The following is a 17,630-nucleotide window of genomic DNA, read 5'->3' as shown; positions in this document are numbered from 1 at the left end:
TTGCATGTGTTCATATGAGCAACATATCATCATTCTGACCAAATTTCATTAAAATCTGAGGGGGTCACCTGGGGATTTGTTCTGAAACTGGTTGATTTGACATGGAATCACCCAGAAGCCCATTCAAAGTTCGCAAAAAAAAAAAAAAAAAAAAGCCCAGGGCTTCAATTCGAGCTTTTAGGTATGTGAACTGCTCCTGTTTGTATACAATTTAAATTAATTTCATTTGTGGCAAAATGTAATATATTATTAAAATTGTTTTTCTTTCAGAATAATTATACAATTATTACTAAGAGTTTATTCAACAATACTGATGTAATACTTAAAGGTAAGAGAATTTAATAATAGTTTTTCATTAATTATCAATAATAATGATTTTAAACAATGGATTTAGAGAGAGAAAATGTACTTGATTTCAAGACTAAATTCTTTTGCAATTTAGCTAAAATGAAAACACCATAGATGAAAGGACCTGTCGCGTCAAAATTTGTCCGGGCCGAAAAAGATCAGGTGGACAGATTTTTGTCTCCAAAATTGGTACGCCGTACTACATTTGACCGCTAAAATTTGGGCATAGAATTTGGGCCTAAAATGAAACACAATTTTAAATATTCCAGATTATTGTATGAGTATATTTGTTCAAATTATATGTCATAGATGTTCAATTAAATGAAAATTAAAGAGGTTAGTAATTTGTTGGAAATGAATGCTTGTATTTCGTCAGGTTAAGCACACAACCAAAACAAAACAAAACAAGGTATAAGAATAATAGTGGACCAACATATCATTAACTTCTTCTTTCACAATTTTATAAAGACAATCATTATTGTGAAATATACCAACGAGTATAGGATTACACTGGCTGTGAAGCCAAGCTAACAAATTTTGGTGCCTGTATATACCGTACTGATGCGGGTACAGGCCCGCCCTTGGGTATAAGCCCGCCCTCAGCTATAAGCGTACCTCTGCCTTTTGCGTCATTTTCATCAAAATCAGGCACTCCGGTACAATCCCACCCAATAATTTGAAGATTTCAGTGTAATGAAATGCATCGTCTTCCAAAGCCTAAAAATCCTTTTAAGTTCGAGATTCAGAGCTTGAAATACATCGTAAATCAGACGGCATACAGCTGAACATGTAACAGCTTTTTGTCAGATATTTGCCATGCGTGACCACAGCGTATGTCTGGTCTTTGCCGGCCACATCGTACGCCCAGTGTTTATGTCTCATTTGCTCTTGTTTTTGCCCTTGGCAGCGAATTGATGAGTGTCTACTAATGCAACACGTGATTGCAACACGCATTGCAATGTGATAGTGTAGGAGTTGTGTGTAGGAAGTCGGTCAATGAAAAAATTTGGTGCTTGCGATTATTATTTATATATGAAAATGATAATATTTTATTTTATTCATAGAAAAATGTTTTTATTTTTTAAAATTTTGAAACTGTCTTTATCTTTTAACAATAAGAAAATTGAAGTTCAAGAATAATTTGATACCGTATTGGAGCATGTTATTCCATGTTGATTCCCAATTAAAATCATTAAACTGTACACTTAAAATTCAGCAGTCTTGATAAAACCATGCCTCCATGATAAAACAGTGGCTCCATGTCTACTGTACAGTACCACAGTGCGCGAACACCAGGTCAGTCAACACAACTGTATACTGCACCTGCGTGTATGCTTTATTTTTAGAAATTGAAACATAAAATTGTCCCCTAAATAGGGGTTTTGGCATATTTTCGATGACATACAGTACATTCTTTAGAAGTTTATTTTTATTGACATAGAATCAGTTAAGAACTAATTTATAGCAGTAATTTTCAATGAAAATACAATTGATTTATAATATGAAATCAGCAGAAATGTATTAAAACAACAATAGTTTATAAGATAGTATAATACATAATTCCAACTATCGAAATGCATGCCGTCGTGTCAGGATTCAATTTTTGGACATTAATTATGTCATCATAACTAGTTCTAGCTATAGCCTAATGATTTTTATCACATCCTACGTCACTTTAACGCTTTTCAATTCATAAACATACTAATTTTACCTTTGAATCATTTGAAAACAGTGATTTAGTACATTTTCTGGATTTACAATAAATTTGACAACAGCGTAGGAAGCATTAGTATATCGTAAAAATACACATACAGGTCAATATATCCATTATGATAGCTTTGCACTGTGGGACCATATAAGATTTCTTGGATTTGTAGTTTAGTTTCAAGAGCCCACAAACTGTGTACGCCGGTACTCTCGATAAACTTCAAGCAGAACTTTGTAACATTAGAAAATTTATGTCATGGAATGGGTAACCTTTAGAAGTTGTTAACCATGTACTCAATAAATTAAGTGAACTTAAATGTATACATAGGCCTTCTGATGATAGCTTGATTAAGATCTGGGTTAGAATGCCTTATCTAAGAAAGGCAGGTGAATCCATTTTACGTAGATGCTTAAACAAAGTAAAGAAACTCTTAGTTAAAGAGGTAAAATTCATAAATTTATGGCAGTAAAAAATGTCTCTCACACATTTTATCCACTAAAGATCAAACCCCTATTTGGAATAGGAGCTCTGTTGTTTATCATTTAGAATGTCCAGGTGGTAATAGTGATTATATTGGTAAGACAGATACAGTAGATGCTTAATAACTAGACTCTGATAGATATTCTTATAAATGATCATATACAAAATTGTGAGGCAGTCCAATATGTTTTCAAGGTTTACAAGGTATACTTGAAAATGATAATGTAGCCTGTAATGTAAGTAATAAACTAGGTTTAATATTTTCTAATACTAACATTATTGACAGGTTTCACAAAATTGGTCTATACTAAATGTTTAAAGAAGCGTTTGCTATACGTAGGCTACACCATTGCTTAACGATGGAATGAAAGCTTCAAAGGAGCTTTCTTTGTTTTTGTAGGTAGCTTTGATAAGTAGGGTAAGGATGCTTTGATCTTTAGCTTATTCATAGCTATGTCACCTACTAGGGGTAATGTTTTGATAGGTCAAACACTTTTGGTACATATAAGCTAGCAGATATGGATAATTTTTCGTTCCTGATGATGACATAATTAATGTCAAAATATTGAATCCTGACACAATGGCGTGCATTTGGATATTTGGAGTATGTAAATTGCACTATCTTATCTGAGATTAATCAGTGGACCTTTCGGTTTTATAGTTAAATATATTCCCAATATTGTTTCATTATGCAATGTTAATGACCAAATATTCTTTTTTTTTTTTTAAATATTGAACTTTCTATTAAATGATCAAATAATTTCATATGGTTTGAAATAGTATAATGTGAAATACAGTATGTGTGTAATGTGTCCGAAAGGGTATACAAATATTGGTTTATCAAAACAACAACAATCACATAGCTTTGTATTAGATGGATGTATCATGAATAGAGTATGTAAATAAACTAGATATTTTTAAACCATGGGCAGTTTCATGGGAAAGATTGCAAGAAAGTCTCACAGGGGGTCAAAAATGAAACTTGTTGTATCAACAAAACATGTTTATTTATTGAAAATACATACATAAAGGTACTACAGTAGAAACTGTTTAATGTAAAGGCTTAAACGTGTTTTCATATTAATTTTAGGACACTTGACACTTTGCAGATCATAAAATTGGTAAAAAGAAGGTAGGTATCATAAACTGCTATTTCCACATCTGAAACATGTTTGGACTTGCTTCAAAATGATTGACAGTCATTACAATAGTCATGTTATGAATATTTTAATGCACTTTAGACTATGAAAAATAACATGTAATTTCATATATTGACAGAAAATCAAATTTTTAACGCTTTTTTTCCCCAAAACACCAACTTTCATTTCTGTTATTTGGAAAACTATGTAGCCTGCTGATTACTTGCACTTTTGTCCAAGGGCTGTGTGCAGTAAATGCAAGGTAATTCAACAGAAGGACGCACATCTCCGCTCTCGAACATAGTGCGTGCATAACAGTCCTTTGATCTTTACTGTGGCATCGACAATCCGATACTAGTTGCGAGTACAGCCGTCAATTGTTAGTCTATGCGTGCCATTCGTTTTATGGTGTTTTTATTTTATTAATTTTGGGTACTTTGCAATGTCTGTTACATCTGATTTTTTTTTTTGACCGCGAGCTTGTTAAATGCTTTTATAAACTGCAATTTGATTTGTGAAAATTGACCAAGAAAACTAAAGATTATAGCAATTGTTAGTAATAGTTTTGCATTATGTGGCCGTTTGCTGTTTTATGGGTTTTTCCCATTTGCCTTTTAAAATTTTTATATATTAAAGAATCTCTATTGAGATCCAGCGGGCCGCCATTGATGCACGGTAGAGATTGCATCTTTAGATCTCCGATCTTGTTCACAAGTTCACGGACTAGTGCTGTCTCGTTAAGAATTTCGTAGGACGCGTTAAAAATGACAAAATATTCTCTGTATCTACTGGAACCGAGCCACATAGCTTGTATTCCACTATTTGCATTCACACCTGGGCTGTGTATATATATTGCCTTGGTTTGGGTCTGTAATCATTAGTGGTCGTGGGACTAGTTTGGGCCCTACCTATTGTTACTATTAATTATTATGTTTATAATTATTTTAAATTATTAACTCTGAGTTTAGTTTTCTTATGAGAAATAGCATTGCACTATTTTTTATATTTATCCATCCTTATGACACTTTCTTCATATTTCAGACTACGACAAAGTTTCATACAGTGTGTATCATTTTTTGAAGCTCAAAATAATATTCTACTTGCTCCCTTTTTGAATTGATTTGATTCTACTCCTCTGAATACCTGTGATTCGAGTTTGCCAGGCAACAGCAGCATATTCTGTGCATGATCTAACACAACTTTTGGTGAATATCTCCTTGGGGATACCAGCTTTTTTAGTCTATACCCAACATAAATAATTGTCTTCTAGCTTACTTTCGGAGACTGATTTAAGTCCTATCCCATATATCAATATTGGAGAGAAAGTTTTTGAAATGCTATTGTGATTTACATTTCTCAGAGTAGAGTTTTAAGTTTATTGAGTTCATACCAGTCAATCAACATATTCTTCCATGTGGGATTGTGAAATTTTTTTTTTATCAGCTTTCTCAATACTGAGGTCATCAACATTATTTCCAAGTTATCATCATCTTGGTGATAAAATCTTCCGCTACCTTAGTGAGAACAAGGATTAGGGAGATTGGTCTCAGTTTTATCAATAGTTGCATTACTGTTCTTTTGGGATTGTGGCAACAATTTCCATTCCATAGGTGCAGTATAAGCGAACTATTAAAAATGTCAGTCATTGGGATGCTCAAAGGTGTATTATAACTGCTGCACAGCTCCTGTGTACAGTGTATATGAAATTTGTTATGCTCAGGTTATTTACAAACTAGAAATTGTAATGGAAAAGATGATCCCTTTGAAAGCAAGTCGTGATATGGGATGTTCTACATTTGTTTATATTTGTGTTATCCAACAGCATGTAACTTGCCAATCACAGGATAAATGATGCTTTTTAAAGTCTCTTTTTGAGGCTTTTGCTTTTAAAAATAGTCAAAGAAAAAGTCTGTTGCATTAAGCAACACACAATTCTGTACAAATTTAATAGTTGATATTTCTTTCCTTTTTTCAGCCGGCTGCTCGGAATCTAAATCTACATGTAACATATACTTGGAATGGGTTCTCGGATACTCTGAATGTGACAACGCATTTGAGGAAAATGTATGTTTATGAACTGCTACTAAAATTATGAGAGATTGTCATCTGGTGTACTGCCCAATTCGTTACCAAAGAGTCAAATACCTTTGTCTGTGATTAATGTAATTTTGAATGTCTTGTATCAAATTCAGACTAGCATCGCATGGCGATCGGTTGTAGCAATTGCGACACCCAAAGTAAAATCGTGTGTGAAAGCTCACCAATAGTAGTCGATATGTAATCAATGTCGCAATTGTTACCTGTTGCGATTAGGTGCTACAATCTTTATTACTCCCGATTACCACGGAATCCGATCGCAATGAATCACAACGAATTCCACAGGCACTGTTTGACTGAGGTCAGCAACATAGGCCTAGACACCGGAGGCCTAGTCCCCAAGAATGTAAAGTTTGTTTGTGTTGGTCTGAATGCATTCGTTGATTGCGATCGGGAGTAATCAGTTTTGGATTACCACCGAATAGGGTATTATAGCCTTATAACCTTAATAAAAATTGAGACCTACAGCCTCTTTGCATAGCTTTGTAATAACATTACAATTTTCTGTATTTTTATATGGGTCAATTAAGTTTCTTGAATCTTAATGTTTTGTCATATGAGGCAAGTTGTAGCAAGAATTGAAATTCAAGTTATTGATATTTTCATATACCTGAGTATGTGATCTTTAAAATGAGGGGTCATTCATTGAAATTGGACATTTCAAGCCTTTAAGTTTATTGGAAAGTGAAAGTACAGTACTCTTAGAGTCAAGATAAACATGATTTTGAGTAATTGCCTTTCAAAGTTATTTGTGTATACGTTGTTTAATAGAATGAGCTATCAAAATAACATTAAATAAACATGACCACTTCCAGAACTAATACTTTGGTACATGATTAATAAGACATTAAACTTTTGATCTATAATGAAAAAACAAATTTGGATTTTTAGGCAATTTTTTGAGCTCCCATATTTGATAGCTCATTTACTCAATACTGGCCTATGCGACAACTTAACCATTTTGCCACGACATGCCTCATATAAGGGCAACTGTACACTGTGTCGTTTAATTTGTATTTGGTTTTATAAATTGTATCTGAAGTTATAATTTGAAGCATACCTAATGGTAGAATTTGCATGACAAATCTCGTAAGGAGAAGGGTGTCTTTATTATACCTAATGGAGGAATAACAATCCAGGTTTCCATAATTATAACTCATAATGGTTTTCTGTTTTTTTCTTTTTTTTTTATTACAGAATACTGTCACTGACTTGATCAGCCCAGAGAAGTCGTTACCAAATATGGGGAACAAATTTAGTTTTCAGAAATCGACAAAGAAACTGAACGAAACGTGTGATAATAAAGCATTTTTTAAAGTAAGTTTAATCAAAGAATATATAGAGGAAGAATGAGGAGCAAGCCCAAAATTGTGTAATCAACCGAATTGCATGATGGGATGCCAGTGAAATAGGGCTCTGCATATCGGTAATGTTTATAAAAACGTGTCTAATGTAGGTTAGGCATAGGCTAACTATAGAGAATTAGACCTTATTAGGTATTTATTAATTATTTTCGGTCTGTCTCTTCTTGTACTTATAACTTCGACCTATAGAATAATTGGATATGCTAGGCTAGGCCCCTAGCTTTCAAATATAAAAGAAACAGTACAGTGTACACTAAAATTTTTAGGTGTAAACTAGATCTAAAGTACAGGATAGAGGTTTAATTCTACAAGGCCTAGACATGCCTAGTCAAGCTACTTTTGTTAGTTAAACTAGACATATTGATTAATTATTGTTTATTATATTTTAACAATTATTATTATTGTCTGATTATGTTATGTAAAATAAAAAAAAGGAAAAAAAAATATTTTTGAATCATTATTAATATTATTATTGGAAAGAAAGAAATACATTGTTTTTGTTCTGATTTTTTTTTTCTTTTTTCTTGCATATATTTTTCCTATCTGTTTGCACTGTTTTTTCTGGCCGTCACTTTGGTCACTTCCTTAGAAGTGCTTAGAATTTTTCTGTGCTTTACCAAAGCATAGGCCGTATATCAAGGATGTGCCTCCTAATATTTAGTGTCAATCTATGGTGGGGTGTGCGTGTGAGGACCAATTAAAATGATTTAAGGTCAAACAGTCTACGGTCCGTGATATACATTAACAATTTTTGCTTTCAAGCCTGGTTCACGTCAAACTTTTATCTATATAGATCCACTTAACTAGTTAAAAGTTTGACGTGAACCACTCAATTATAGCTAGATAAAGGCTTAAGTCACTTAAAGTGACTTAACTTCACTAGAATAACGGTAAATTAACTTGCTTAACGGTAAAGTCGGCTCAGATTACAAGGACACGATTACGTAACGTAGGCATCAGCCAGCGTTGTTGTGCTGCACAACCATTATCATCTGGCTGGCAACAACCTACTCCAACAATGCTAACAACAGCAGCATAGTAGTCTCATTAGAATGGTTTTCAAAAATTATTTGTAATATTATGGGTAAAAACCCAGCAAACATCCTTTTTACGAATAGTCGTATTACAAATGACCTTTGCCCTTTGCATCATCGACAAAGTAGCAACGTCAAAAAGTCTGATTGCATACTTTTTCTAAAGTAATAATGAATAATAAAATCAGATTTGTTGTGTTTATTATTTATTGACAATTCAATCTTTTCCATTTCCACTATAATAGTCACTATTAATTCAGTTTCAACGAACTACCACCACCACCACCAGTCGTTAAAATGAGCGCACATGTTTACGATGACGAAATAAAAAAGTGTGTTGAAGTCAGCAACTTATTTGACGCCGCGAAGCTAGATTTTCGCGAAGTGCATGTAAACAACACAACTGAGCCATCTAAAAACTACAAAACAGGACAGAAAGGTCCATAAAGTATACAGACGTTTTAACGAGAATTAAAACAATATTTTGTTGAATGGAAGAATGCTAGCGAATTAAATAGTTTGTTTTTTATCGAAAGTAAATTTATCTAGGGCCTAGAGAGTCTACTACTACTTAGATTGCAATAGAGCACGCTGCTGCACTGTCGGTTGGTTCTCCTGGTCAGCTAGGCTAGGTAGTGTAAACTGACAGCTGATCTACATACAGTAGTTTACGAATTTGGCAGTTTTTTTAACGAATACCCCTTGTTACTAGAGGTTCGTAAAATACAGTAGACGTTTTATTAAACAAGCCTTTCCACCGTGTGACATCGACGGCCTGAAACTGGCTGGCTGTTTATCTGGCTCTAACTTGGCATCGAATGCAATTAGGGGATTATCGTATCATGTTTCAAGACGGGTATATCTAGATAAAGTTCAACGTGAACCAGGCTTCAGTCACTTATTGTTTTTATTGTTATAGCGCAATGGGTCACAATGTACCTTGCTATTGCCATTGCAGCCATAGTTCAAGTCTCACTAATACCGTTGCAGTGAACTTCATTTTTTTCCTACTTTGTTAAAATTATAATGGTTTACCATGTTTTTTTTAAATTTTATACCTTTTAACAACTTTTCTTTTTGTTGCAATTTCAACTTCTCTTCTCATTAAAAGCATGGGGAAAAGCCCTATGTTCTGTTGTTCAAATAGACATAGTAAGTCTAGTTATTATTATTATTATTATTGATCATCATCATCATCATCAATATAATATTATTAATTGTCATTGTTACAACAACTCTGGCCCATTAATAATTGTAATTTTATTAATATTATTAATAACATTTAGCATCTTTTTGGTTAGGATCAAACTTTATGGCATGTATTATTACAACAATTTGTAATTTTTATTGTAGAATTTTTACAAGTAAAAATATATAGGTACTGCTACGTTTCAATCCTAATGAAATTATTCAAATTGTGATTTTTTAAAATTATTATTATTATTATTGTTATTAATAACCATTAACATTTTTTCCTACCTGGCTAGGATCAATAAGTATTTATGGTCTACGCTACCACATTTACACTGTCTACAGTAAAATTAAAGGCCATTTATTATACGACGTATCCATATACGCTAAAAAGTAAATGGCTAATGCAGCTGGGGTGGATGTGCAAAAATTGTGATAATATAGACCTTTAGGTGCCTGGAAATTTCACTCATGTACCTAAAAAATCTTGCTGATAAATGTATAGGCCTACATTAACCAGCCATTATGAAATATATTTCAATCAACAGCAGATCATGTAATGTTATGTTAATAGGACATAAAAGGGAATCGATGCAAACTTAGGCTTATATAAGAATACTGTATATTTTACCTAAATTCATCTTCATATAACACTACAAAATGAAGTGTGCTAAAAAAAAAAAAAAATAATAGTATATACTCTAGGGCACATATTCCCCTGGGAATTCTTGTGTGCATGAACACATGACACATGACATCGTTTTTCGAAGTGGCAGATGCATTTAAACAACTGCCCTGTCATCCAATGGCCAATCCAAAACTAGGCCTATATTCCATGAAAAATCAGACATTACTCGAGCATCAAAGGGAAGGGAACCCCCTAATCATAGTTACAGTAGGCCTCATAGGCACCTAGCCTTTGGTCTTTACCTCAAACTAGGCCAGCCTTTGCCTAAACTTTCTTTTTGATGTCATAGGTTAGTTTTTGCCCAACAACAACCAATCCAACCAAACACACCCATCACAAGGAAGACTGCTGACTTGTAATGCATTATGTAGCGAGTTATTTTTAGCAGCGAGAGTCTCTGTTGAACATGTGAGTCCACATGCTGTGAATTAACAATCCGATACTGGGTTGTCTATTTTTGTGTGTGTGTGTGTGTGTAGACAAATGCGCATGTGTGAAAAAAAGTTTTTCCTCGCGATGCGAAGTTCGATGTGAAGTTTCTGCAGTGTTCAGTCAGAGCTCACGCTAACCAAGTTGGCATGAATGGATCTATTTTGGTTTTGCGGCAAAAAAAAATCAACTGCTGTAGGTATAGGCATTTTGAAGAAGGCCTAAAATAAAAAAAGGTTTTAATACTTGCTGAAATACATAGTTTTTTTCATTTAGATCTCCATGCGACGTTTTTTTCTGTTGTATGATTAGTCATATGAAGGTATAGTATCCCCGACAGTTGGCTATGCAGCAGTGTACCCTTTGAATGCAAACTGAAGACAAGTGAAGATATAAAGGCAGGCGATTGTCGGGTACATAACGACTATCTGGTATAGGCTTTCCAAAAAAACATGAGGCCTAGGCCTAGTTTAGTCATTTAGTACAGTAGTTACTGCGATGCGGGGGTGGTAGATTGTTTAATCAATGATATCGTGTTATCGCCTAATATGTAAAATACATCATATAATGTGTGTAAAATTTAAGAATGATGGCAGCAATTCTAGGCCTAGCCTAGGGCTTAGGTTGTGTACATGACAGACGATTGGGCCCAACTGGTGTGGACTATCGGGCCCAAGCTATTTTCAAATAAATTGTAGTCTAGTAGGCCACTGCCAGCTCCCCCACTCCCGATATCATTCCAAAATACTGTAAAATGAAAATACTGTATACCTAGCTAGGCCTAAGCACTAGGCCTACAAAATTTTTTCAAAGAAATTTGCTAAAAATATAACTGTAATTTGCCTATCAAATTACATTATCAATGTAGTCTAAAATCACTATTTTGGGCCATAAAGACTCCCCTGAATTTTTTAACCACCACACAAATTTGACCCAACCATATTTTCTGAGTATGTCATTTATGATGACTTTATCAGAAAATATGGTTGGTTAAGTATGTATCATGCATGAGGATTGTACGTTATTGTTATTATTATTATTATTATTATTATTATTATTATTATTATTATTGTTATTATTATTATTATTATTATGTTGTAATGATGTTGTTTGTACTGTTTTTTAATTTTATTAAAGAGGGCCCCTGAATATAAGTTAACCTATTGGGCTAAACTAGAAGGGTTACCGTTTTTAAAGATGGTTGAAGTAAAAATTTAAAAAAAGAATGTTAACGCCTGCAAAGCTCTGGTTATACATTTTAAATGTTGTACATCACTAGCAATTCAGACATGTCATTGCTATTTTTGATTTGAACAAATTGAAATTGAACTGAAAATGAGTTGTCTGAATGGAAGGAAGCCAGTGGAGTCTTGTGTAGATGACACAGCCATTTACTATGCATCTCATGATGATCTAGAAAACAAAAATAATTCATTAGCAAGTAACAAACTTATTTTAAATGTTAAAAAACAGAATGTATGTTTATTGGAAGATTCCAAAATTGGCCAAATTTATAAATACTTGTAAGGATCCAGGGATGTAGTTATACCACCCACCCACAATATCTATCCCCACCCTTAGTTTTTATTATCTACAACCCTGGGGATCCTAACATATCAATGGTGTTGAATAGCTTGGTGGTTTTAACCCAACTCATCTTAAAAGATGCTTGCCTTCCAATCCCAGGGTCCTGGGTTGAATTCCTGTCAGTGACCAAAACAACTTCACTCCTTAAAGCTCATATTGAGATTTAGTCTGTGTAAAGCATTGTGTGTGTATGTTGGTCTTGTGAGAGATTGATAGTGATATATTCACTATTGACAATCCTTGGTGCATGTGTTGTGTGCTTAAATAAATAAAAAAATTAATTTAAAAAAATGTTTGAATAAGTACAAAACTTTTTTAGGTAATTGATGAAACTTGGTCATGGGATAAGTAAACTGATCATGTCAAAAGTAAGTCTTGCCAGGCTTTAATATTACTTGAAGAGATCATATAGTTTACTACCTCAAACTCTCTAAACAATGATGTAAATCTATAATAGCGCTACATTTTGACTACTGTAATGTTATATTTGGGGGGGGGGGGGGGGTGGGGAGCAAATTTAGTATTCGGAAATGAGCAAAGATGATCTTGAAAATGTGTCAAGCTATGACTCATTTTTCATAATAAAGCTGCTTCTATGTACAAGATTGTACAAGGCAAGGAAAAGGGCACAAATCTGTTTTGGAAGGCGTGGGGATAGGGAAAATGGTTATTGAGTCTGCACCCACCTCAAACCCACCACGAAAATTTGAGGAAATGGTATATCTAGACGGCTGGAAAGGACACTAATGAAATTCATAATCATCACATCATTTTAGTCAAAATGAAGCACCAACAAATTTCCTCATTTTCTTTTACAGCATCAGCAACTTTATCCTTGTTTCATGGCATTATAACATATTTATAAAATTGTACAAAGTATTTTAATATAACGGCACAGAATGTTCTTTCCTCATTGGTCATTTTACAGTTTATTTCATAATTAATAATAATTTATTCACTTTATTGTGCAAATTCCATTTAAAATAAATTCAAGTTAGCATCCAAGATGGCTTTGGTAGAGTTTTCTGGTCATAAAAAAATTCTGATATCTAGTAATTTTGTTTTACCTTATCGATTGCAAGGATCAAGCAGAAATTGCTCCGATAACATTTTGCTCAATTGTGAACACCACTACTGAACCTAATTGTAGAGAATTAGATCGACAACCAGTTTCTGACACAGGTGAAACTTCGAATGAAGGGAAACCAGGCAAACCATCAAAGGAGACACGGCATAGAAGAGTAAGTATGAAGACAGTTTGGTTCTTAATGCATAGGAGCATAGCTTGAACAAATGGACCAGATTTATGTATTATGCATGTTTGTGTGTTTACACTAAAATTTTGGTAAATAAGCAAGCATAAACGTTTTCCATGTTGGTGCTTGGTTAGTTTTGAGAATTTTCTTGATCAATATTTTTGGCGATTTTGTTTTATGTATGTATGTACTGTAGCACACTTTATTCAAAAAATTGAATACAAGGCCCATATGGCCCAACAAGTAACACATGAGAAGGAACATTGTGATTGATCTGCCCAAATTGAGCACAGCCAACTTGAATGTAATTGATTATCATGGTACAAAAACATCCTAGTTTCTGAATAATATAGAAACAAACAATTAGTAAGAAGCTGCATTCACTGAGCTATGGCTTTGTGGAATTCACTACCTAGACTGTCTTTTTAAGTACATAACCTCTGTTGTTTCATGCAGATAAACATCATCACATACAGTACACCCCTTAAAGGCACAATTACTAGATGTTGGTTAGGATGTGGTCTACTACATTAATGTTATTCATTCATTCATTCATTCATTCTTTATTTAGCCTTATAAAAAGCACAATACAATTTGTACATACAGTCAGATAAAACTGAAAAAAAAAACATCATAAAGAAAAAAGAGGATTAACAAAAATCAATTAAAATCAATTCTGTTATAGTGAACATAATATGTGGCAAAGACAAGCCAAACCAGTCACTCGTCGCAAAAATCGATTTTGAGTTATTAATACAGGGTTAAAGAGTAAAATAAGAGCTATAAAATGGTAAAAAATCATTAAAATCCGACATTTGCTTATGAAGTTACAAGCATTTAAGCATACAGCTGTTTAAAGAACAATATATGAGAAATCAGCCTTCAAAGTTTATGATTTCAGGCATTTCTCATGCAGAAACTATCATAAAATCTTTAAAAAGTGTTGTTTTAACATTGAAATTGGGAAAAATAACAGCACAGCATGATGTATAGATACATAAACCTCAGTTTAGTGAAATAAAATAGATTTAAAAAAAATTTATATTCTAGCATGTTTTTGCTATTTTCTCTGAAACACAATTTGCGACGAGTGACTGGTTTGGCTTGTCTTTGCCACATATGCCTTTGTATCAGCTGCACTCTCTAAAGTGGTGCGTTCCACTTATCTATATTATACCAAGGTACTGTAATTCAACAGAAGGATGCACATCTCTGCTCTCGAACATAGTGCGTGCGTACAGTCCTTTGATCTTTACTGTGGCATTGACAATCCGATACTAGTTGCGAGTACAGCCGTCAATTATTAGTTTATGTGTGCCATTCATTTCATGGAGTTTTATTTTGGGTGCTTCGCAATGCCTGTTACATCTGATTTTTTTTACCGCGAGCTTGTTAAATGCTTCTATAAACTGCAATTTGATTTGTGAAAATTGACCAAGAAAATGAAAAGTTAATAGCAATTTAAAATTTACGAATTTTATAAAATTTCATGTTCTTATGTGACATTAATCTGTTATTTTGACAATGTTGGCATAAGTGCCGAAAACGAACATTTGAGTATATACAGAACATTTATTAATTTTTTCTGCGAAGTGAGTCTCATGAACGACAATTCACCACAAATTTTGTAAAATTAATGTTGAAATGAAGAATATAATTTCAGTCTAATGTTAGTGCAAAATATCATTAGGCCTTTGTAATCACCACATGACGCGCGATTATCATGGCAACTAACATGCGCGTGAGTAAATCGTCACGTATGCTGATGGTTTATGGCCTGGTTGCTATGGTTTTTGTGACGTTCAGCGTGTAGGAACGCATGTGCGCCTAGAATGTCGATGCCAGAGTTATAATCTTTGATGTCCCGAGATGTGCGTCCTTCTGTTGAATTGCCTTGATTATACTCAATATTACTCTAAAATCTTTTCACGTAATTTGAATTTAATGAATTGTAACATGTGTTGCCTTAGTAGTACTGTACAAGTCCTCATCAAATGTTTTGTAGATTTGTGTTATTGTAAAATATTTTTTTAAAGATATTTTAATGGACATAAATAATAATAATAATTGTCTATATAGCACATAATGTAAAATACCTCTATGCGCTTTATTACATGGAGTGGGAAAATTATTAAAAGCTTCACCTAAAAAAATAACGAATAACAATAATGAATAACAACAATAAATATAAATATACGATTAGAAAGTTAATAAATAAATAATTTGAAAATACAGAATTTACTCTTTTTTTTTTTAAAATAAATGTTTTGAATAGAAAGTCAGAATATGCCAATAATGGTAAGACATTTAAAAGAATGGTGTCATGATATATTTCTTCCAGAGCTGTGCACACGTCTGGGCGGTAAATCATCAGAGAAATTTTGTCTTTACTCAAATTAGTATACGATTATTCCATGAGCGTTCTCTTGGAAAGGATACTGATGTGCTACAAATGCTGTATATTATTATTTATTAAACTATTTTTATGCATCTTTCCCGGAACATGAGCAGTATCTACATATGTGTTGGGCTCCAGTGTCATTCCCTCTTGAAATTCCTGAATAAGACTTTCATAGTTTCTGATGAATAAGAAGTGGAGCTAAAGTGTGGTGGGACATCCCAACTTAGAGTTTCTTAAGCTACCTCATCTAATTATAATTCAAAGGCATAGAAAAGTAATTTTCAGACTTGATAGATAGGTTTGCTTGATTTGATGATAATTGTGAAAACATTTATATCTCAAGAATGAACAGGGCTCCTCAATTAGGCCTGGCACCACATCTAAGCCTATCACCACATCTAAGCCTATCACCAAGGTATGTACAAAAAGTTGAATCTTTATCTATATTATAATTAGGAGGAACATATAAAGAGGAGGTTTTCAGTCATTAATGCACGAGTTTACACAATTTAATGAATGATGTCAACTTAATTACCATGAAGGTATGTAATTGAAAAAATAACCACATGGTTATTTTTCTTAAAACTAGCTCATTGCTAGAATATGTTATTACAGTATATTATAAAATTGTCTTCTGTAATAAATAAAAAAGTGAAGCATTTTGGGGATTTTTTTGGGGGAAATTTTGAAGACAGAAATATACAAAAAACTGATAGTGTTAGGTGATTGACTTGTTTGTAAAATAGGCAATTACGAAAACAAGTATATGCCTATACATACTGTACTTGTTAAAAAAAAATAATCCTCCCTTCCTATTAGATATTTTCTTAAAACTTATTCAGGATGGCCTTATCCACATTTTATTGCACTGTATTTGCCAGGAAAAATATGAAAAATATATAAATATGCAGAATAAAAAGTTTACAATAGAAAAATTACTCAACAAGGTAATCAAATTTTCTAAATTCGTTATTAGAATAACTAAAAATATCAACTTCAGGACAAGTGTTAATAACAAAATAATATTGTACTGTTTTTGTATATCACATAAATATTTTTGTACTATCTATGCACTTAAGAGCTGATGAAAATATTTGTTGTAAAAACATTATATAGTGTTGATAAATGGTTAACAAATCCATTCTTGCAAATTAGAAAAAGAAACTTAAAAAATGTGTATATAGCGGCAACAGTGAATAAGAGCTTCTGGTCTGCACTTCTAGAAACCAACAGTCATCACCATTAGTTTAGGAATATCCAACTTAATGTTAATGGATCTCATAAAGGCCTCTAAAAATGCTCGTAACTTAGGATTACATTTGACTCCACGCTGGATTTAAGTTCTCAGTTGAGTAAGGTATGTAGTAGTGTACGTTACCATTTGCGTAACTTGTGAAGGATTCGAAAATTTGTTAATCAAGATACTTGTTATGCAGCAGTTAGAGCCCTCATACTATCGCGAATTGACTATTGTAACTCACTCTATGGTGGTCTCTTCAAGAAAGACATTGATAGACTGCAGAAATTGCAAAACTCTGCTGCTCGCTTTAAGCCTTTTCATGCGATCCTCGTACACACTCTGCTCCTCTCATCAATGAACTTCATTGGCTGCTAGCTAATAATCGAATTATTTTCAAAATTATTCTCACTGTTCACAAATGTATGTATGGTTTTTCTCCTAACTATTTATATGGTTTTCTCGGTTTTATATGGTTATCAAGTATCCCTATATGTACAACACGTTTCTCTTCATCTGTACATTTCATTATACCACGTCACAACAAGAGAATTGGAGGCTTTTCATTTCCTTGTTATGCTTCTAAACTTTGGAATAATCTTCCAACTGACCTTAGAGATATCTCCGATCCTAATCTTTTTAAACGTGCACTCAAGACTTACTCGTTTGCC

General features: G+C 33.2%; 1 protein-coding gene across 4 annotated transcripts in view; it reads left to right on the top strand.

Annotated features, from left to right (window-relative positions):
* Positions 1-17,630, top strand: part of LOC117103991 (transmembrane protein 87A-like) — a 58,280-nt gene that overhangs the window by 14,754 nt on the left and 25,896 nt on the right. For 2 of the 4 annotated variants that reach the window (XM_033244641.1, XM_033244640.1), the window contains exons 2-6: positions 271-328; positions 5,651-5,739; positions 6,970-7,089; positions 13,148-13,306; positions 16,066-16,137. In XM_033244641.1, coding sequence (XP_033100532.1) covers positions 271-328; positions 5,651-5,739; positions 6,970-7,089; positions 13,148-13,306; positions 16,066-16,137 — 498 coding nt within the window. The remainder of the gene's footprint in view (positions 1-270; positions 329-5,650; positions 5,740-6,969; positions 7,090-13,147; positions 13,307-16,065; positions 16,138-17,630) is intronic. The other 2 variants (XM_033244642.1, XM_033244643.1) reach the window with 2 other exon arrangements.

This window comes from Anneissia japonica, unplaced genomic scaffold, assembly GCF_011630105.1.
Source record: "Anneissia japonica isolate Jap-2015-1 unplaced genomic scaffold, ASM1163010v1 scaffold2167_len242483_cov200, whole genome shotgun sequence".
NCBI lineage: Eukaryota > Metazoa > Echinodermata > Crinoidea > Comatulida > Comatulidae > Anneissia > Anneissia japonica.
This window is presented reverse-complemented; position numbering and strand designations above follow the sequence as displayed.